The following is a 22175-nucleotide window of genomic DNA, read 5'->3' as shown; positions in this document are numbered from 1 at the left end:
CTTCAATTTGCTGTAACTGCCTTCACAAGATGCTGCAGCCACTGGCGTTGTCATACATATTCTCAAAGACATATTCATGTTCACATAAACATCTCTGTTTTTAAAAAGAGACTCTTTAAGATATCCAAATGGAAGGCGAGTCAATGCTCTTCACCAACTCTTTCACCCTGAACTTGAATTCGGCTGTTCTGGTAACTAACTTTACTGTATAAATACCCATGCTACAAAAAATGGTTCAAATGGCTCTGAGCACTATGGGACTCAACTGCTGTGGTCATTAGTCCCCTAGAACTTAGAACTGCTTAAACCTAACTAACCTAAGGACATCACACACATCCACGCCCGAGGCAGGATTCGAACCTGCGACCGTAGCAGTCGCGCGGTTCCGGACTGAGCGCCTAGAACCGCTAGACCACCGCGGCCGGCTATTACGGTAGACGTGTGTTCGATAGTAGTCGCTCCTTTACGGCGCTACTTCCACGAAATGACATTGCAGAAATGAAACTGTGTCAACAACGTAAGTTTACAATTACCGTCCACGGGAATGGCTGTGGTCGTAGGAAAAAGATAGGAAAACAATAGAAGGGAAAAACTCACATCTCTCTACCCAGTTAACTCGTAAGCCGATTTCTTAGTTTTTCCCCCCCTGAGTCTGTGCCTGCGCCCTTGGCAAGGGCCTATTTCGCCATCCCGCCCGGTACAGCTCTGCTCCTGCCATAATCGAAATACTTATAAATTCTAAGTCCAAATGAAATGTACGAGAGCGTGCTGATAAGTAATAATTTCCAAGTCCAAAGGAAATGTACGTGGACGTGTTGGTAAGTAATGCCTCCGATTTTTTATTCTGTCCTCAATATAGACTGAGGTATTACATGGCATGCATATTACTCGGTCAACCGAAGGGTTCCGGGTTCGATTCCCAGCCGGGACGGAAATTTTCTCTGTGCAGGATCTGGGTGTTGTCTTGCCCTGACGTCCGTATCGTCATGATTAACATTTCACCCTTGTGATGGCTGTATGGTACGTCCTAAAAAGCCAACAAATTAAAAACAAAAAATATTACTCGGCCGACTTTCCGGCTTCGCTCACGGAAGTAGCAGCCTTCTGCCACTGGAGGGCTCAGATTTGCTGCATCTAACATGACGGTGTGTAACGTAACTACGACGGTGGGCGAGAAAAAGCGTGCTGTAATCGAGTTCCTAACTGCAAGCACGAGTTAGAAGAGTTCGTCCACACACGGACCACACTCTCCTTCAGCATGACAATGCCGGACCACACACGAGAGTTGCGACATCTGCAATATTACGACGCCTTGGGCTCACTGTCATCGATCATCATCCACACACTCCCGAATTGGCCCCATTCGATTTTCATCTGTTTCCAAAACATAAAGAAAACTGCCGAGGACTTCTTATTGATAATGATGAAGCGGTACAAGCAGAGTTGAGGTTGTGGCTCCGGCAACAAAGTCAAACATTCTACAGTCACTGTGTCAACAAACTGGTGTCTCGTTGGGAGAAATGTGATCGTAGGCAGGGTGACATGTTGATGAATAAATATGTAGACATGAAGAATAAAGATGTAGAATGTTAGTAAAACTTTTTAAATAAAACACCTTTGAGAGTGTTCACATAAAAATATTTGGAGGTGTTACTTTTCGGCACGCCATCGCTGACGTTTAACGCGCAACAGGTGGATCAACACTCTATACTGAAGCACACACTTTTAATCTTTAAGAAAGTTTCAAAACTGCGTACACTCCGCTGCGGAGTGAAACATTCATTCTGGATAGAAAACAGATAGTTGCCATGTGTTCACAAATCGGTTTATATATCTACTAGTGCTTTTCATTTGAAGGGGCCGCCACAGAGTAACGCAATGTAGGGAAGACCCCATTACTGGATACCAATAATTTATACATTGGTACTTACAGAGGTGCGTGTGTTCTTAGATAGTACTGTATAAACAGCCTCCTCATGTCTGAGGAACACTCTAAAAGTTCCGTAAGTCTTTTTGCAAAGTTTTCTGTATGAAACGCTTACCAGTAACATCAATCACAGATGCAACAAAGACCCACGAAGTGATAGACATTCTGGTTAGACACTCTATCAAAGGATTTTCGTAACTGAAACAATGAACCGTTCGGAATACGTGGTTTATATGTTCCTAGGAAATAACTTCATCACTCGATAAGCCTATCCAATCTCACTAAAGTGCGTGTTTGGTGTTGAAACGCTAAGTTTCGCCACTGAAGTCACTTCTGCAGGAAAACTGAACTTCGATTCTTATGATAACTTAAATAGAACAACAATCTTTGGAACCTGCAGAACCTGTTCATGAAACAGAATGGGTGTAGTCTACGACTGAGATATCTGTGTACTGAGTAATGTCTGAATGTTACAACGCGCCATTTCACTCGTGATGTCACGTGGACTGGGTTTCAAACCATTATGTTACATGGTAATCTCTGTTATAATATTTACTAACTCATGGTACAAAGGAACATAGTAAAATTTTCAAAGTATTACATACATGAGAAATAAAAAATATTTAGCATACAGAAAATACTTTTACTATACCATGGCGAAAACAACATTATCACGGAAAGAATGAACTGACATTTCAAACTGCGGAGCAACTCTGAAAATTACTAACATCAGCTATCCATGCAGAAGCTACAACTAACGTTCTTTGATTTATAAGATATCATAAATTCGATTCGGTTATATTAGTCTGGATGTGCCACCGGCCAAATCTACTGCTAAGTATAGTATTACAACGTACTATGATTACAAAAAATGGTTCTAAGCACTGTGGGACTTAACATCTGAGGTCATCAGTCTCCTAGACTTGGAACTTCTTAAACCTAACTAACCGAAGGACATCCATGCCCGAGACAGGATTCGAACCTGCGACCGTAGCAGCAGCGTGGTTCCGGACTGAAGTGCCTAGAACCGCTCGGTCACAGTGGCCAGCTACTATGATTACAAAGAGGAACAACATGATAATTTGGAATTTTTATTTATCTTTGGAAATGCTGCGCCTTCCACTTCACATAGCGAATTGATGAACAACACGGGAGAGAGAAATCCATCAAATACGCCCACAAAGCCGTAGCCCCTGTGAAATTAACGTTACGGTATTTTGTTTCAGTGCCACGACAATTAACACCTGGCTCTGGAAATACCGCGAGCACAGCTTTAAATACGATCTCTTGCCCACGCGTACTTGTAAGTCTCTATAAATTAACACACTGTAATTACGAGCTTGTTGTAAGACCGCTGTTGCCGATGCCATTTCAGTAACATTCATGAAATATGACATAATTAGTACTAAACAATGTGAAAATCACTTGGGCTTGCTACACAAATTCTTTCGTATGAAAATGAACAAAATAGAAGACAATTGTAGGAAATGTTAAATAGCAATTAGAAGTTGTGAGTTCTCAGATGTCAGTCGATACGTCACAACTATGCAAGGGAAAGGAAGCTGCTTGGGAAGAAAAGGTCCACTGTAATTGTCCTCCTCTTCCCGTTTTCGAATCTACATCTACATCTACTTCTACATTTACATTATATACTCTACAAACCACTGTGCAGAGCATGACGAAGGACACATTACGAGAAGCACTTGTAATTAAAATAAGCACCAGATACGAAACACGATGCAGTGATCCGCGAAAGACACAATTACAGATGGGTTATAATATAGCTGCGGCTACCTTGGAAGGAAGAGTGATAAGTCTAACAATGAAAGTGAAGCGTGTTTAAAGGGAAAAATTCAACATATGTCGAGACACTAAAAGAGACACATTGTAAAAGTAATCCGTCATTAACAATCAAACACATCAGATTCTTCTTGTACGCCACAGCATTATCAATAACGGTTTCCAGTCCATCAAGTTAAATAGTTGTAAAGAAAAAAATACATGACTGTTCTTGGTTTGCACTTTGTGAACACCATCAATCTGGTATGGCGCAAAAACAAATGCAGAATAAACGTACGACAGAATGGCTACTCTTAACTTTCAATGTAACTGGCACGTACTACAAATTTTATTAGTAATTGTATATGTATTTTACTGCTATAGTCTTTAGGACGCTGTCAGAAGCAGTTGGGACGGCATATTTCTGAAACTAATGGTCTGTAAGTTAGTTGGTTATTGACTGCAGTGAGAGAAATAGCGATTTTATATTTTCGTTATGTTGTTCTTTTTTGCAGGTTATTTATAGAACTAAGATGGTCAGAACGAGACCTAAAACAATTTTTAAATTAAAAAAAAAAGTACAGCTGTGAAGTGTGTAACCCAGTGCGTAACTTTTATTAAAGGAGTATGATATCTGACGCAAGTAACTCATCTTGAGAATGGCTGTTAAAATGTCACCCGAAAAAACGGAACAATAATAATAATAATAATAATAATAATAATATCCTGGATGTACTACCGAAAAATGATGAAAGATTTATTGAAGCTGTGATTCTTCAGTTTCGCCCGGCGTACGTCATGACGAAATAATTCACGGGTGGACAGCTGGATATTAGCGTCCCGTGGGTACATCATCTCAGCAAGGGACCATTGTGCCATCACTAGTTGCGCTGATGAACTGCGCACCTGATAATAGTTACGTGGTCGCTTGCCGAAATATTGCTACCGTCGGACACTGACATCCGGCCGTCGACCAGTGAACTATTTCGTCTTTATTGAAACTGTTGAATTGCGCCTACAAAAAAGAATTCCTGAATTCGTTATTGTTCACTGATGATGCAAATAAGAGTCAGTTGACTATTTTTTACTTGTGTGTAAAGAAAACGCAAATGGAGAGAGTTCTGTTTTGCACACCACGAATAACTTACGTAGAAGTATTGTTTAATTTTCGTGTAAGCAGAGACTGCTGCACGAACTTTTACACATGTGAACAAATTCATCGTCTAGGAGCCAAAATTAGAAGAATAGGCAGTTAATTTTATGAACTACTTACTGGAATTTAGAAGAACAACTTCTACCTTAAATTATAATGACAGTGATGTTAACAAAACAGATTTCTTCTAGAGAGCTCTTTATTTGGATTATCTAATTTTCGTCCAGTTCAGACATCTACACATTTTTGGCAGAAAGTAAGATAAAATTCCTTAGCCTTCCTGTAGGAGGCTGCAGCTTTGAAAGACGGAGCCGTGCAGCTGTGATCTAACGTGCTGGTCTGAAGTCAGCCTGTCGACATAGATGGCACATGTTCAAAACCGTGTTTACTACGGACTAGTTGGTAAGCGCTAAATTAACTTTCACCATCTTAACAATACCTTACGAAAGCATTTCCAAGAAGACTGTGCATTTCTGGAAAGTTTGGCAGTATATTATTTAAAGAAAGAATGCCTACAGAACATACCCAATGCGTACCGTATAAATTACACTACATACATCGTTTTAATCATTATTTATTGGACACTTGGGGAGCAAGGGAAAAGGAAAAAAATGAAAGAGAGGGGTTTTCTATAAAAGTCAACACTGATTTCCAAATGACTGTTCCTCCGTCATATTGTTGACTTTATACGATGGAAGGGCTGTTAGATGAAAGACTCCGTTCTTCCTTATCATTGAAACATGTTTCATACAATTTCTGCTGAGTTCTCAAAGTCAGTTCTACCACTGGCACACAGTGCTACGTTTATACCTGGGCAGGTACATCAAACCAGTGTTAACGACCATCCTGTCGGGTTTCGAAATTTTTTGTTGTGTACCAATGGCGCCCATATGATAGTTGTTGCGGGGCAGACTAAAACTGCATATAAGGGGTACTTTTAACATTTTGGGTGACGAATGGTAACTTGTAAGTAGCCATAAAGAAGTTCCAGTTCCAGTCCTGTTACAAACCTGCGTAGTACCGACTTTCACATAATTTTCTTGAAAGAAAAACACTTGATAACACTATTTTTTTCCTTTCCCTGGGCGCTATGGGAGGCAGGATCGGCCAGCTCTTGTGCCCGACAATGCGCGCCCATGTGCGCCTCCGTAGGTCAGCCTCTCCCATTGTTTACAGTGCAGACACCGAGGAGGTGTGTACAAAAACAGCGGCCAGCCATGCTTTAACTCGTGGGCTAGCGGCAAACATCGCTACCAGTTGCAAGTATCATTTGTCATTAGTACTATACACTTACCTACAAATGTACCATTGAAGGGACCAGAGTTCCTCCACGGGACAAAGTACAGTTATTTACTGTCAACTGATGAACAAATTTCTGCTTGTCGGCTACATGACAGTAAGAATAGAGAAATAATTTATCGTACAACAGTACATAGTATATCATAATGAACAGATTGCGTGTATTACAGACAAATGTGAAGTGGTGCGATAAGTTTCGAGGATCTAACCGAAGTTCAATGCCACCTGAAACGCAACAACAACAAAAAGATAGAGATAGAGAGAGAGAGAGAGAGAGAGAGAGAGAGAGAGAGAGAGAGAGAGAAGTGCGAGCGGGACTGAGGGTTCCGTACAAGCTTAATAATTTTATATAAACGGTTCACCTAAAGGTTATGAGGAGCGAATTACCTAGTATCAAAATATGTGCTACAAATGGCAGCATCTTTTTTGAAATGACTTAGGAGTTTAAATTGTTTCACCGCCAAGTGACAGTAGACCTTAGGGTGTGACAAATTTCAGCAAGATACATGAAAAAAATGTTCAAATGTGTGTGAAATCTTATGGGACTTAACTGCTAAGGTCAGCAGTCCCTAAGCTTACACACTACTTAACCAAAAACTACCCTAAGGACAAACACACATATCCATGCCCGAGGGAAGACTCGAACCTCCGCCGGGACCAGCCGCACAGTCCATGACTGCAGCGACTAAGACCGCTCGGCTAATACCGCGCGGCCAGCTAGATACATCTAGACGTTTCTGAGAAACAGGGGTCTTAACATTCGCACAGACAGGAATATGGGACAGCAAAGTGATCCTATAAGGGTTCCACTTTAGCGGTTGAGGTATGGAAGCCGAAAAAATACTGCAATATTAAAGAGTTGCCTCCATCCTGTTCCTCTACAGTCTGTCACATTTTTTATACCGCGTACGAGAGACAATGTGAAACAATAACATCCGCACTGGCAACACTAAATCTGACAGCGGGAGAGCGCGTGATCGGGTTCAATTCATAGGAAAACTTTGGAAAGATTTCTGGGAAAGAAACTGATTGTAAAAACAATTGCCTTAGCAAACACCTGAAAACCTTCAGGTTGACACAGGAGATTGTTTAAACACAATGGTGTTACTGTCATACTGTTAATCCATTTTTTAACCTTAGCGAACATGAAAATACCAGACGGAGTCCTACGAGTCGCAATGAAAAGCTCTGTATCATCAGCTGTTTAATATGCTTGGACTGCGTGAAGAAGTTTGCAGGAAAGTTTCTTTTCACCTTCGTTTATTTTGAAAAGAATACTAAGCGTCTGAAAATGCAACAAAGGCCTGGTATCAAAGCCAGAAAAGCGGCCTTTAGTATTTATGCATGCAAATAGATGCTAGCTACAAAGAGTCAAAATTTGTATGTTCAAATAAATTTGCGTTACCATATTCGTGGTAAGTTGAGAGTAAGACTAGAATTGCTTATGGGGAAGAATCGCATACAATAAGGTAGGTAACATACCAAGTGAATAATGAAGTTGTACCTCAAGAAGCTAGCAACTTCCTCTGGATCAAGCGTATATCTGTAAATTTACTTTCGAAGAGCAGCTCTCGAGGCAAAGAAATAACAAGTTTGGGAAAGTGTTTCAAATGCGCCCAAGTATATAGAACATCACATAAGGAAATAAAATGTAATGGTATGAAATAAAGTCTTCCACTGCTATAACGAAGCATTAACAGCCCTGAGAGCACAAAGTAAGGATTTTTGATGTTACATGACACAAGCCGTGGCAGGCCTATATTGTTATGTATTACGTTAGGTAACTTTCAGTTGTATTTTGTAGTAACACTAAACGTCATTAACATTTAAAATAGTGTGAACATGGATCACGCCCTTAGTTACACCTTTAAAAGCAAATAAAATCATTAACGAAAGATTGTGATTATAGGTTTAAGAATAAATTAAGAATTTTTTGTAAACTGGATGCTATTTTAAGTACCTTCGGTTAAAATCCAAAATTAATTCAGAACGAAAAGGAACTTTTTTGCCGCTCCTTATTCATCACTATCGGAACTCGCAATGCCCTTCGGATGTTCGCGAGCTGCTGCCAATTGCATCTCCTGAAAGTGCGCGAATGACAGACCGCAGCTACTATCTATGCTTCTTTCACGTATTCTCTAACTGCGAAACAACTGACATCTCTTCTAACAGCTCAAATCTTTCAGAGTACATGGCTATTCCCACACCAGTGAATGCTAGACTTCACAATGGACGAGCTGTTGTCGAGTCAACGATGTCGGAATTTATCAGTGACAGGGGGCGCTGCAGCATTGTGACAACCATGGAAGAATGGAATAAAGACGTTTTGTCGGAGTGATCGCCTTATCTGTTTCAGCAAGTCAACCGTCGCATCAGGATCCATCTTTTCAGAACACTTGCACAGCTGTACCTATACAGAAAGTGGTGGTAATATGTCATCTGAGACATTCATCTTATGTTCTATTGGACTGATGCCTGTTTCAGAAATCAGTATGAATGCTGTGGACTACATTTATTTTTATTGCTTGCTGATATTTTGACCAGCAGACATGATATTTACTAGCAAGGCTATTGTCCACACCACAGGAATAGACTCGTGATAAAGTGTATGAATAAAGATCATATCAGCAGATCGCAGTTGATGTTCGAACTGTCGTGTTTGCCGGATATCACCCGGTGGGGCCAAGGAATGATACAGAGCACCAATGTGCAGAGATCAAAAATAAGTTCTATGAAATGCGTAACAGCTCTGACATTTGTTCCCATTTAACTTTCGAGGGACTTTTATAAACCATGCCATGATGAAATCCTACTTTTTGTGTCTGCTATGCATGGATTCACGTCTCATTAGCTAGATGACCATTCTCGATCATCACAGTAGGTCCTAACTGGGAGTGCTATTTTAACCGTAACTCCCTGTTGTTACGAAAAGATGGTGTCGTCTTTATTCATGCAATCAGGCTACTTCTGAAACCTCTATTTCAGGGAGAAGTAGAACACTAGCCCATATGAGGGTTACTGAGCACGAAAACGTGCGTAGAGGATCTAGGCTAAATGTTGAGTTTACCGGCCACTGATTTCGGATTTTATCTGTAACGTGCAAGAGGAATACGTAGAACAAAGTATCTTCGTTTTACTGATGAGTGCTAGGTGGAAACGAAATGCTAGTTTTTTTTAAGGAAGTGATAAATGTATTGTTTCATACAACCACTATTAAAATATTTTAGCGTGAAGAACGTACTAATTCCAGATTCGACTGATGAGTCTTCACCAGTGAAGAAAGAAGTTGTTTTAAGTGTAATAATAATAACAGAGTCAGAAAATTTTCCGTTCGCATTTATTAGAGGTTTATGTAACTACGGTTGCTATTGTGACGCTGTGGTCCACGAGCTTTCAAATTTCGTCTTCTTTTTCCCGCTTAATTACCTAACAGAAACTTCTGTTTCATAGGTATGCTTCTTAACTGGAAACAACAGTGTCTTATAAAATTACGCCTTTTAGCAAACGGAAATCCAAACGTTACGTAACTTATCTTATAATTTTTTAGTGTAAAATGTCAAGCAATGTCACTAAAATACATTACCCATGAATGCCCTAACACATCGGCGCATGCCTACAACCAAACGCAGCTGTTTTCATTGGAATTTAGATGAAAAATGGCCTCTGTCGACATACCTGGTAGACTATCGAAGCCCGAATCATCAGATGAGGTGCTAGAGCGCGGCGTGGATGCCTCGTCTTCTTTGACGCTATGCGTCTCATCCTCGGAATCCGATGGGACGACAGTATCTGCTTCATTTTTCCGTCGGTCTTCGTCGTCAACGAGGAGCGCCTGTTCTTCATTGGGCTGTTCAGATTCTTCTATTTTGTCACTTTCTGGTGTCGCACTTTTCTTTTCTGACGATTTTTGTCGCGGCTTTGAGGCAGCACTTTTTGGGGAAAGCTTAGACGCGTCCTCAGATGTCGCTGCCTCTAGCTTCTTCTCTTCCTTATGTTCGTGTTCATCTGTGCTTTTAGGCTCTTTCTGCGATTGTTCCGGCTGAATTATTATGTCTGGCGTCAAAACTTTATCCGTAGATGTTTCTACTGGCGTCAGCTGCTGTTTGGTCGGTGAAGTAACAGTAGTTGTTTCCTTCGAAGACGCTCGATTTTCCTGCACTGGTAGAGGGGGAACATTAAGAGCTACAGAACGTTGCTCCAGAGTGTCAGGCGGCGAAGGACTGTCAGAGAGCATCTTATCCTTCTGTACTTTCTTCTTCATGACAACCTTCTGCGCAGGTTTTGCACCGTCTTTTGGCACTTGCTCTTTAGGAAGCTTCTGTGCTTCAATGTTGTCCACTTGTTTGGCAGTCTCCTTAGATGAAAGTTGCTCCTGACTTTCTCCTTTCTTCTCTTTTTCCAGATCTGGTTGCTCTCCCTGGTGTGGCGTTGTCGATTTGATATCTTTCGCTTTCTGGACCTTCTTTGGCCTTGGCGGTAAACCGATGGTGACCTGCGTATAAATGTCTGTAGATCCTGGTACACTTTCGGTGCCTCGTCCTTTATCTGGCAGTGATTTTTCTGCCTCTGTTAACGATTGCATCGTTTTACTGATTGTGGTAATATTTTGTTGCTTTTCAGTGTCCTTTGGTTCGTTAACTGAAATATCTGGTATTTTTTCTGCTTTACTATCTTTCTGTTGTTCCTTATCCTTCATTTCTTTGCTGTTTTCATTCAGTTCTGTCTTCTTTGGCAGTTCATCTGCTTTATCAGCCAGTTTTTCCGGTGTTTTATCTTTTAATTTATGGAGTGCTACATTTTCTTTTGAGTCGAGTTTTTTGTCGGTTTTCACCAGGAACTTTTTGGCCGCCGCAGGAGGTTGTGCTTTTGCGTCCTCCAAACGTTCAGGGGTAATCTTTGACTTTTCTGCAGCTTTCTTTATCTTTAGCTTCACATTAGCGCTTTCATCCTTTTCCTTCTTTGCTGAAGTTTCAGATAGCCCTTCAGTTTTATTATTCAACGTTTCAGGAGACTTTCGTTCCAATTTACCACCCGTAGATGTCTCTTTCAAATCGAGTTTAGTTTCATTTTTAGCAGGCGCCTTCTCAGCAGGTGTCTCAGCTTGAGGTGCCTTCGGTTGCTCCAGATCGTCAGGAACCTCTTTCTTAGTCTTTTCTGTCTTCTCCAACAACTTCTTTGGTTTCAGCCCTAACCTTACGCTTTCTTCAATTTCCTTCTTTCCGGAAGGTTCCTGTATTTTGTCCCTTTTATTGTTAAACGTCTCAGAAGTCTTCTGTTGCAGCAAATCACTTTTATCTTTCATTGTTTCTGTTGCTGTCTGCTTCAGTTTCTCATCGGTTACAATCTCCCTCAAATCAGATTTAGATTCAGCTTTAGACGGCACTTTCTTAGCTTGTGTGATCTTCGGTGGCTCCAAACTTCCGGGAACCACTTTAGAAACATCATTTGTCTTTTCTGATGCCTTCTGTAGCTGCTGCCCTAGATCGATCACTTCGTCTACAACTTTTATTCCCGATGCTTCACACAGTTTACTGCTGTCATCGTTCAGTGCTTCCGAGAATTGCTGTTTTAATCTGCCAGCCGAGACATCATCTTTACCATAGGGTTTAGTTTCCATTTTAGCAGGCACTTTCTTGACACCTTTAGCCTTCTGCAGATATCCGGAAGCCTCGTTATCAGTGTTCTTCGCCTTTTCTAAGACTTCACTTACTTCCAGTTCTTTATTGCTACATTTGTCCTTTTTATGCGTATCGCCAATAACACCACTTGGTTTTCCCAGGTCATTTAGTCGTCCCTTATCATTAGTGACATCTTCGTTCGAACTTACTTCCGTTTTACTTTTGGCATCCGTTAGATCGTCGAGTTGTGGCCTCGTGTCCCTCAGATATTCAGGTGCATCTTTACCGAGGTTCGGACTTGCACTTCGCGGTTTCAGCACGTCGGAAACTTTAGAAGCTGGACCTGTATCTATCTGAGAAAGATCTGTGGTTTTAGAAGGTTTTATTACTTTCTTTAGCGGTTTTAGTTGCAATTTTGGAATCACCTTCGCTAGCGGCTCACCAGCTATTCCTGTCGAGACAGGAGGCGTCGGTCGTAGTTTTTCTGTTCTTGCTGCAGCCTTTACGTCACCTTGCTCTCCAGAGCTCGCAGAAACTTCTTGTGTTCTGTGTTTTGAGTTGTCTTGGTCTCCTGGGGCCCCATCACTAGCAGTCAGAGAAACTTCAGTTTTGGTTGCGTCGCCAGTGGTACTTTCAGCGGCCGCAGGTGGTGTGGATGGAGGCACAGTTTCACCGCAATTCGCAGCAGATGTAACCCCATCTAGGAGCCTTCCGTCGCCAGCTTCTGACGAGCCTTTTTTGGATTTGCGAGGAATAATGGGTGGCTTTTCGGTAAACGCTTTCTCTTTCTGCGGTAACGACTCTGGCACTGTAGTACCGGCATCGTCCGACGCAGATTTAGTGCGGTATCTCTGATTTTTCTTAGGAGGCACCAAGTTTGCCATACGTTTGTCCTGCAGCGGTGTTCTGGGAGGCTTGTCGATGATCCCAGCACTCGGTGGTGTCTTGAGCTTATCTGATTTATCGTCACTCTCATCAGCACTTGGCAGAATTAATTTCGAGTCTGACTTGTGTTTCGAAATGAGTTTGAGGGGCGGCTTCCCTGGCAGTTTTAAACCTGTCTGCTTTTCGTCCCTCTGCTTGTCTACTTTGCCAATTAATACGTTCTTTGCACTCAGATTCCGATTTTGATCGAGACCACTGTCGTTGACACCTGAGTTAGGGGATGCTTCTTCACTTTTCCATATTTCTTGTGTACTAGGCAACGCAACTTTAATTTCCGGTATTTGTTTGTCTCCAGAAGGACCTAAGGCTACACCGGTACCGTGTTGCAGAGTTTCTCCGCCATTCGGTTTCGGAGTAGCATCGCTTAAATTTTCTGAGACGTTTTCCTGGGAAACGACAGCCGTTTGAGTTGGTGGCTGTTTATTATCTGTTACAGGAATTTTACTTGTCTTTTCTGGAGTGATATTTTCCGATTTTTTCAGTGCTCGACCTTTCTTTTCATTGTTATCGTTACTCTTCAACTTAGTAAATTTTATTTTTTTCAGTTCCGTGGGAGAGAGAATGTCTGTCGCTTTTTCTGGCTGCTTTTCTGCTGTAAGTTTCCCTAGTGACGATGCAGTCTGCATGCCATTGCTAGGCATAACAGAGGTCTCGTTCTGTTTATGAACAGAATTCTTCCTCTGCAACTCTTCGTGACCTGCTTCCTTTCTTTTATTCGGTTCGGAATTCGTTCTAAATAACGTTCTCGGAGGAATATATGCCTCTTCCGCCCCTTTAATTAAGGCCCAAAAATTAATGTCTTCCCCCGACTCCTCTTTCTGTGTGTTATTGTCTTTATTCTCCTTGGGTGGATCAGTATTTGCAGTTGCTACGCTAGTCACAATCTCTGGCGTCTTCTGCTTACTCGCCACAACTGCTGGCGCCGGCTTGTCGCCAACAGAAGGCTCGTCTGCGCCCGGTTTAAGTGGCTTCATAACTTTCTTTGGATCGTGTGCCACTTTTTTCTTCAATACTTCTGGAGGCTTCTTCGGAACACTAGGGGAAATACTGGAAGTGTCTTTCGTAATATTTTTGTCAGTCTTATCTCTCGTTAAATCTTTTTCAGTCAGTTTTGTTTCGCGTTTTTCCGTTTGCATTTCTTTTTTGAGCATAGGCCCGGTGATGAGTTTCGTATTTTTATTTTCGACGGTCGTACCACTGTCAGATTTTAGAGCTTCAGTTTCCTTAGTGTCGACGTTACGTTCTTGGGCTTCCGTGGCTTTGCTACCAGCCGATGACGCTTTATATTTTTCCGAAGCCGTCATTGTTTTCAAATTTGTATCTAATTTTACCGTTTGAGCTAAATGTGTCTTTACATTAGCCAATTCATCATTAACCATGTCTTTTGTATTCTTTAATCCATGTATGGCCGTGGGAGCTGGTTCTCTAGGAACCGGAGACTGTAACTCAACTTTAACCGCGTTTTTCGCCGCATTTTGATCACAAACTTCTGATGTTGATTTCAAATTTCCGGATTTACCGTCACTGCTGTTCACGGCGACTGGTTCGGCGGGTGTTTTAGAAGATGGAGTCGTGCACTGAACATCCTTCCCATCATTTATAAAAATCTCGCTATTATTGCCAGTCTGTTTTTCTTTGGCATTTTCACTTTGCAAAGTACTCTGTGATTTGTCTTCGTGTTTGATAAGGCGCCGGTTACTGATTCCAACTTCATTTCCCGGTGGGGATTTCTGCTTCATGCCTTTAGAAACGGCATCTGTAGGGGAATGTGGAGGTTTTTTAAGTTTCGTTGATTTCAGTGAAACTTGCTCGAGAGAATCACGCGTATTTGTAGTTTCAGAACATTTAGCTGTAGGTTTAGAGTTCGTTTCTGGTATCGGAGTACCAAGCGACGGTTGCTTCTTAACATCTGTATCAGATGTCTTTGTAGAAGAGGCCGACTCAGTTGAAGCACATTTTACTGTAATTTCGTCTTTCGGCCACTTCTGATCCTTGGGCAGTGGTGACGCTGAATCTGACGGAATCGTTGTTAACGAGTTGTCTTTCTCATTAGAGACTTGGCGTAAATTCGGTACGATGGCGTCCAACGACGGTGAAGGTATTTGGTTTTTATCGAGAGCTGCATTACTCGTAACAATATCATCACCAGCCGCACTTGAGGCTGTTGTTTTCTGTGCAGCACCAACAGTGGAGGTCAAAGAGGTTGTTTCGGGCTGCTTTACCTTCGGTACCTTTTTCACGACCTTACCGACAACACCGGTCTTACGTCCCTCAGCAATAGAAGGGACTTCTCGGCTTTCGGTTTCGGAACTAGGAACGGGGGAAACGGCTGTCTTTTCTAATGTACGGGACTGCTGCAGAGCAGAATCCGCGGAGGGGGACGTCTGTGGAGATTCAGACGTAACAGGAACTTTATCCTTACACAGCACTCCATCACTGAGAACGGTAGCGCTACAAGTCTTTTCTTCACGAGCGGGCGCACCACTAGGAGCTGGCGAACACGCGACACTTACATTACTATCGCCACTACAAAGAGCAAGTCCGACGGCCGCCGACTTACTATGTTCTTTCTGGAATGATTCGTTTTCATTAGGTATCGTTTTAGCGCCGTCTGCAACTTTCTTCTTCTTCACCACTTTGCCTTTCGACTTGACCTTTACCTTCGCCTCCTCGCGAGCGGCATCCGGCTTCTCCTCGCGCGGCTCGGCGCTCTCCGGATCTTCGACGATGACCTCGTACCGGAACTTCTTGGGCGACGCCGGCGACTGCTCGATGGAAATTTCGTCGACGACGAACTTGAGTGGTGGCAGCGTGCGAGTGGCTCCGGCCGCCGGGAGGTCTCCACCCTCTTCGACGACGGGTTCCAGACCGAGCCCCGGCAGGTCCACAACGGAACTCCTACGGGAGCCCGGCACCGACTCCGGGTCCAAGTCTATGGAGCTCCGACGCAGCTTTACCGTGTTGCGCCGCTTCAGGAGCGATCCCTTGCGTGGCGCGCCATCCTCGACTATTTCCTTCTTGCTGGACTTGCGCGACGAAGGCGCAGCGGAGGACGACGACGCAGACGACTTGCGCTTGGTCGTCGCAGGCTTATCTCGCAACGTCATCTCCTCCTCGTACAGCAGCACATCTAAGGCCGCCGCCTCGGATATTTTGGCGATGGCGGCATCGTCAGGTAACGGCGGCAACGGCGGCGGCGGTGGTGGCACAGGTGCCGGCGTCGCCGCCGCCTCGACCGGCTCCGTCTTGGGCTGCGCTTGCGCGGGCGCCTTCTCGCGGATGAGGAACTTCTCGACGAGGCGCTCACCCGGGGTCTTCTTGCGCACCTCCTTGGGGCGCGCGGTGTGGATGCGCACGATGGAACGGTCGCGCCGGATCTCTCGCGGGGCGCCCGTGCGCCGCACCGGTGGGGTCACCACATCGATGTCGGCCGTGTCGATGAAGATGGGCCGCGGCGCGATGAAGCGCCTTGGGCACGGGATGCGCAGCGGCGAGTAGCGGCGCAGCACCGGCGTGTAGCGCACGGGCCGCGACACGCCCCACCCGCCGGGCAGGTACAGCCCCACGTCCGAGTACGACGGCAGCATCGCGCCGCGACCTCAACAGCTCGCGAGTCTGCAGCGCATTGGACGCCGAGAAGCAGGGGGCGAACAACGTCCGGTCGTCTCCAGCAATCGCTGGCCGCTAGCTGTCGCCGAGTTTCCTTCACCGCTGTGTCTCTACCTGACGAGTCCACACACTCTTAGTGTACACACTATTATTTCACGCACACGCCATCGTAGCGCTATTTCGAACACAGTCGACAGCAGGTCACTCGCACTACGTCACGCCATGTTTTAACGTCCCCAATGTCCGGAATCACTGGCTGCTTGCCGCCGCTGAACGGGCAGCGTATTGCGACGGACTTCTCTCCCCGGACGGTACGACTCGCGGTCGGCAACGCGCGGAAGTACGGACAGCGGCGCGAGAGCCGCTAGGCGGTCGTCGGTCGTCGGTCGGCGGGCGGCGCGCGGCTCGGTCGCGTAGAAAGCACTGGCTGCTGCCGCGGGGACCTGGCGGCGCACGCCCTGCCCCTCCCGCCGCGCCGCGCCGCGCCGCGCGGCTAAATATACTGCTGCGCAGACCTGCCCAATTACAAAAGACGCCCTCTTATTAACCGCGGCCGCTCACGAGGCGCCACTCGCGACAGTCGCACGGCCACGGGCACCGGCACGGATTCTGCACGGACACGGCAAAAAGCCCGCTCCACAAAAATAGAAGCTGCTCCGCTGATAGTGACAGCCAGCTGCTGCCAAACACGCCCACCTTCCTGCTGTTGCACCTTCCGCACGCTACGAGTTTCATCGACATCGGTCATCCCCAAAGGAAGAACCTTCCCCTCTAAGGGTAAAGAATAGACTCGGGAGCGATTTGTGCACGTAGCGTATGCTACGGTCACCGCGCATTCAGGGGCCCCACACCGCACTGCTAGTGATGGGAACAATCGAATGAAAACAATTGACTCATTCGGTTGTTGGAAAACAATCGATTCGGTTGGATTACTCATACACATTTTTACTTGCAACTAGTCTAAGGGAGCAACCAAATGAAAACAATCGATCCAATCGGTTGTAGTTTTACGTACGATTGGCAGTGTTGCTCAATCTCCAAATCAAAATAAGCTAAATGTGTCCACAAAGAAAAGCTAGCAAAAGGCTGAAATAAAACAAGGTCTATTATTCTGAAATTTTTCCAATAATTATACTGTGTCACAGACCAGTTTGAATTTAAATTTACTTTCTTAATTTGGAATCTGCTGGACGTTACAGTAATGCAAAGAATTAACTGTGAACGTATGAACATTACTTGAATTTTCGAAACGTCGATATTTCGAAGCAAAAATATATTTAAATAAACATCTTCGAATCAGTTTCTTTCGCACAATTCCCTTTTCCTCAAAATATAAATAATGTTTCTGTACATTACCTACAGGACAAAGTTTGAAATATCTGCACTTAGATTACATCTTACACTTAGTAAACTATTGCACTAAACAGAAATTCGCTGTTCCTCTTATCAGTTGAGTCGCTGGCACACCTTTTTACTGCAACTGTGAGGCGTATGACTTTTGATTCATCTCGCATAAATCAAAGTCTTTTTTGCTTTGATCAGCTTCCTTCATTATTGTGAAGTTGTGATACTTCGTTCATGTCAGCTGCAACTACGTTTCCCGTGACACTCTCAACCGGTTATATTTCGCAGTTATTTTTCTAGTCTTGTGTATGTGTATGCTGACAAATCTGGTACTCACAGAAACAGAGCTATAGTTTGTTGCGCTTTCTATTTCAGTCAAATAATACACTTTCATGGGATATTAAAGCGTGTCTTGAAATCTCACTTCAATGAAAATAATTTTCCTTTAATCAATGTGGGTTCAAAATGGCTCTGAGCAGTATGGGACTTAACTTCTGAGGTCATCAGTCCCCTAGAACTTAGAACTACTTAAACCTAACTAACCTAAGGACATCACACACATCCATGTCCGAGGCAGGATTCCAACCTCTGACAGTAGCGGTCGCGCGGTTCCAGACTGAAGCACCTAGAACCGCTCGGCCACACCGGCCGGCTTGACACAATGACTTATTAAAGTGATGATTCGGTAGTGTTTACACATGTCAGCACATGTTTTCTTTGAAATTGGACTTATTACATTATTCTGCAAGTCTAAAGTATTTCGTCTGCGTCATGTATGTTGCACATCGAGTGGAAATATTTTGTCATGGCTCTCTCTCCCAAGAATCTCAATCATTCTGAAAGTAAATTTCGTGCATTCTAAAGCCTTGCTTCCTCTTAGAATTTTCACTGATCGGCCAAATTCTTCTCGCAGTATTATGTCTCCCTTGTCATCTTCATGTACTTCCTTCTCCCTTTCTACAATATCGCTTTAATGTTCACTCCCCTGGCAGAGCCCCTCTATAAAATGATAAAACAAAACATTCTGACAACTTCACAGCGCGACGTCGGATGCTCCCTGGTGGCGTTGCGGCCACTTGACGTTTTAACAGATGTACATAAACGGAGCAGACACGGACGGCGAATCACCCTAGCGAAGACATGGCTGCAAATGGGGAAAGCCACTGAAATAAACCACTTTGAAACAGGGCAGATTATTATTACGCAGAGCCCGTGAACGAGTATCTCTGAAACGGCGGAGCTGGTTGAATGTATACGTGCTACTGTTGTGAGCATCTACGGAAAGAGGTAGGACAGTAAAACTACCACTAGGTGATATATGGTTAGACGTCCACGACACTTCACAAAACGTGGGGTTTGGAGACCTGTCTGCTCTGTAAAGTAGGATAGATGGTGATCTCTGGTGAAGGAGTACAATGCTGGTGCACGCATAAGTGTTTAGGAGCACACCGTTCATCATACGTTGTTGAACATGGAAGTCTGCAGCAGACCAACCCTACGTGTTCACATTTTGCCACAACGACACCGTCAATTACGATTGCAGTGGGCACGGGACCATTTGGATTCGACTGTCGACCAATGGAAAATTGTCGGCTCTTCAGATGAATCACTAAATCACTGGTCGTCTCCACAAACGCCGTTGTCAAGGTAAGCGGTGGCTCGAAACGTTCAGTGCTCTACGGAAGCAGGCTGGTGGGAGCGGAATTGTGCTACGGGAGACATTCTCCTATGCTTGGTGTGGCCTGCAGTAGTAATCGAAGACACGGTGACAGCTGCGAACCATTTGCATCCCTTCATGCTTGACGTCTTCCCTGACGGCGATGTCATCATCTAGCAGCACAGTTGTCAGTGTCTGGGAACCAGAACAGTGCTAAAATGGTTTGAGGAGTATTGTGAACTCATGTTGATGTCTCTGTGACCAAATTCGCCTGATGTAAATCCTATGGAACCCATCTGGGTCGCTATCCGGCGCCAACACCACCTACTCAAATCAGCAGCTCGTCATTAAAGCTAATTACACGTCCTGTGCGTAGACACCTAATGCCACGTACCTCCGAAAACCTGCCAACAAACTGTCGGATTTCAGATATGCGCTAACCAGTGATGTATGTCATTCCAAAGACAGACAGCAAAACAATTAATTAAGCAGGTGGTCATGATGTTTTGGCTCAACGTCGTACAATTTTTCCACCTTTCCGCTTTCCCTTCTATGCTTAATACTGGCTTGCCATTTAATATCTTGATACTCATATGGTGCTACTCTTTTTCCCAAAGGTGTCTGTAATTTTCCTGTAGGTGGTACCTACCTTTCCCCTACTTATACACTTCAACAGCCTTGTATTTATCCTCTTGTCATTCCTTTGCCTATTCGCCTATTTGATACTTTGCTAGTTTCACTATTTTTAATCTATAACTCATTGAACTGAGGAGTATATGATATTTGCAGTTACTTGCGTTGGTCGTCTCCGGTAATGTAATAAAAGTGAACAATAAGTACTGTTTGAGGATAACAGCCTGTCACATAAATTAGTATTTTATGAGAGGCTGTATCAAATCTTTCTTCTATAAATTTTAGTATGTATAATGGGATTTCGTCTAGCCTAACTATTTTCTTAATGAGAAGTCGAATAACTGCTTCGCTGTTTTTGTTTAATTTTTACTTTTTTCTTTATTTTTAGTTTGGTATGTCATTTTCTATGTCCTCAATAGTAACTGAAAACAGTTGGCATTTCCAGTTATGCCCAGAGGCTTATCACATATAAACATTTTTCGCAACTTCAGGCCTTCTTCGCTGGTAAAAACTCCACTGCCTCCACTACACCAAGTCGACTATATTTCCACTACTCTGTCAGATGGCTATGACGCATTAGGCCGAGCAGGAGCTGATGAATTATGACGCGAGACCACCCAGCATCTGTCGCTGATCGAAGCATTTTTACCCAGTTTCCAAGCCTCTATGTATTTCGGTGAGCAACTCCCTGGTACCTGGCAGCATCGTTTCCAGATTTCGAACGCGAAATGTAAAACGCCGCCGAAACACCGACTGAACGCTATAGTTGCTTTCACCTGTGGCAACAATGGTGCGCTGCCATACAAACGTAACAATCGCCTTGTGCAGTTGGTCGTGGGAGACGCAGAACAACACACGCCAAGTGCACTTTGCCACCGATCTGCATTGGCTCAACGATCTATTTAAACTGTTGAATTTCTTTTTTTTTCATTTTGCGCTAACTGCATATGTGTAGGTTTTGAGTCAAGGGACGTACGAAATGAAAAATGTATCTTATTAACCTAAATGATAAGACTACTGTAAAAGAAAAAACAAAACAATAACGTTAATAAAGGTAGTATGTTCGAAGTTGATCTTTACACATATGCAAAATCAACTGTCACATCCCGTTCCGTGCATTTCAGCATGCGTGGCTACTCCTTCGTCGAACTTTAACAAGGTGATCCAGACACTGCTACTGAAGCTTGTCACACTCTTACGGCAACACCCCTGGCCTTCATACCGTGTGTGAGGATCTGCTTCTATAAGCTGTCACGAGGGTGTCAGCTTCTTCTCCTCACTTGGATATTTCTGTCAAAGCGAGCACGAGGTGTCCTTTGGAGAACCGTAATTTTCGTATGTTCGTATCAGTGCAATAACTTCAGTTCTAGAGTCTCCAGCAGGCTGCTTTCTAATATACCTATGTAGCATATACCCACCTCATTCAAACAGGATACTAGCCCAAAACATTACTCACCCACCTCTCTGGTGAACCCTCGAAACTGTATGCCTCAGACCTGCATTTACACCTGAATATCTCCACGCTCTCCACATTCTTCTACGACGCTCTTGAAGCATCAGACAAATCCAGCACTCGGAAAACCTGGAGCTACTGGTCTACTTTCACCTACGTGTTCTCTTTGTTACTGGCAGTTTATGCACTAACTGTCATATCACCTATTTTATAATATAATATGCACATCTCAGTGGCCAACACAGTCGATTCCTTAATGCTGCATGAAAACCGCAGACAGTACTCACCACTGCACTGCTAATTACTTCTTTTCCTTTTTTTATGGTGCGGGTGAATTATTATTTTCTGCAGCCTGAGGGGCCTTTTTTAGTTTTACTCACGGCAGGGAAGTTAAATTTTGAAGGACCAGAGTGGCATGAACTTCATGATGCTCAGAGGCATCACCGAGCTGGTATAAAACACAGAAATCGCAGTACCCCGTATCCAGAAAGCAGACATGTAGGAAGGTGGCCTGTGTTCCGTTAAAAACTGTATTGTGTGAGACGCTAAAAGAAATCGTCTTAGGCGATATAGGATCTGAAAGGCAGGTGAAAAACTCAGAGCTTGAGACTACGGGACTGGCAGTTGGTCGTGGCTGCGCCATGCCGGAATGTTCGTTTAATTCTGAGTCAGAGGGTCTGTGCTAACGCGCTGCTTCCCGAGCGGGAAGGTGTGCCAGTCCTCGGCCCGAATCCGCCCGGCGGATTAGCGTCGAGGTC

The 22175-nt window shown here is 44.0% G+C and overlaps 1 protein-coding gene across 1 annotated transcript in view; it reads right to left on the bottom strand.

Annotated features, from left to right (window-relative positions):
- Nucleotides 1–17502, bottom strand: part of LOC126298441 (titin-like) — a 171230-nt gene extending 153728 nt beyond the window's left edge. Inside the window, exon 1 of the mRNA XM_049989769.1 lies at nt 9834–17502. Within this exon, the coding sequence (XP_049845726.1) occupies nt 9834–16308 (6475 nt within the window). The 5' untranslated portion in view covers nt 16309–17502. The remainder of the gene's footprint in view (nt 1–9833) is intronic.
- Nucleotides 17503–22175: the final 4673 nt, after the last annotated feature.

The sequence above is a fragment of the Schistocerca gregaria genome, chromosome X, assembly GCF_023897955.1.
Source record: "Schistocerca gregaria isolate iqSchGreg1 chromosome X, iqSchGreg1.2, whole genome shotgun sequence".
Taxonomy (NCBI): Eukaryota; Metazoa; Arthropoda; class Insecta; order Orthoptera; family Acrididae; genus Schistocerca; species Schistocerca gregaria.
Note: the sequence above shows the minus strand (reverse complement) of the source record. Positions and strands in the feature narration are given on the sequence as shown.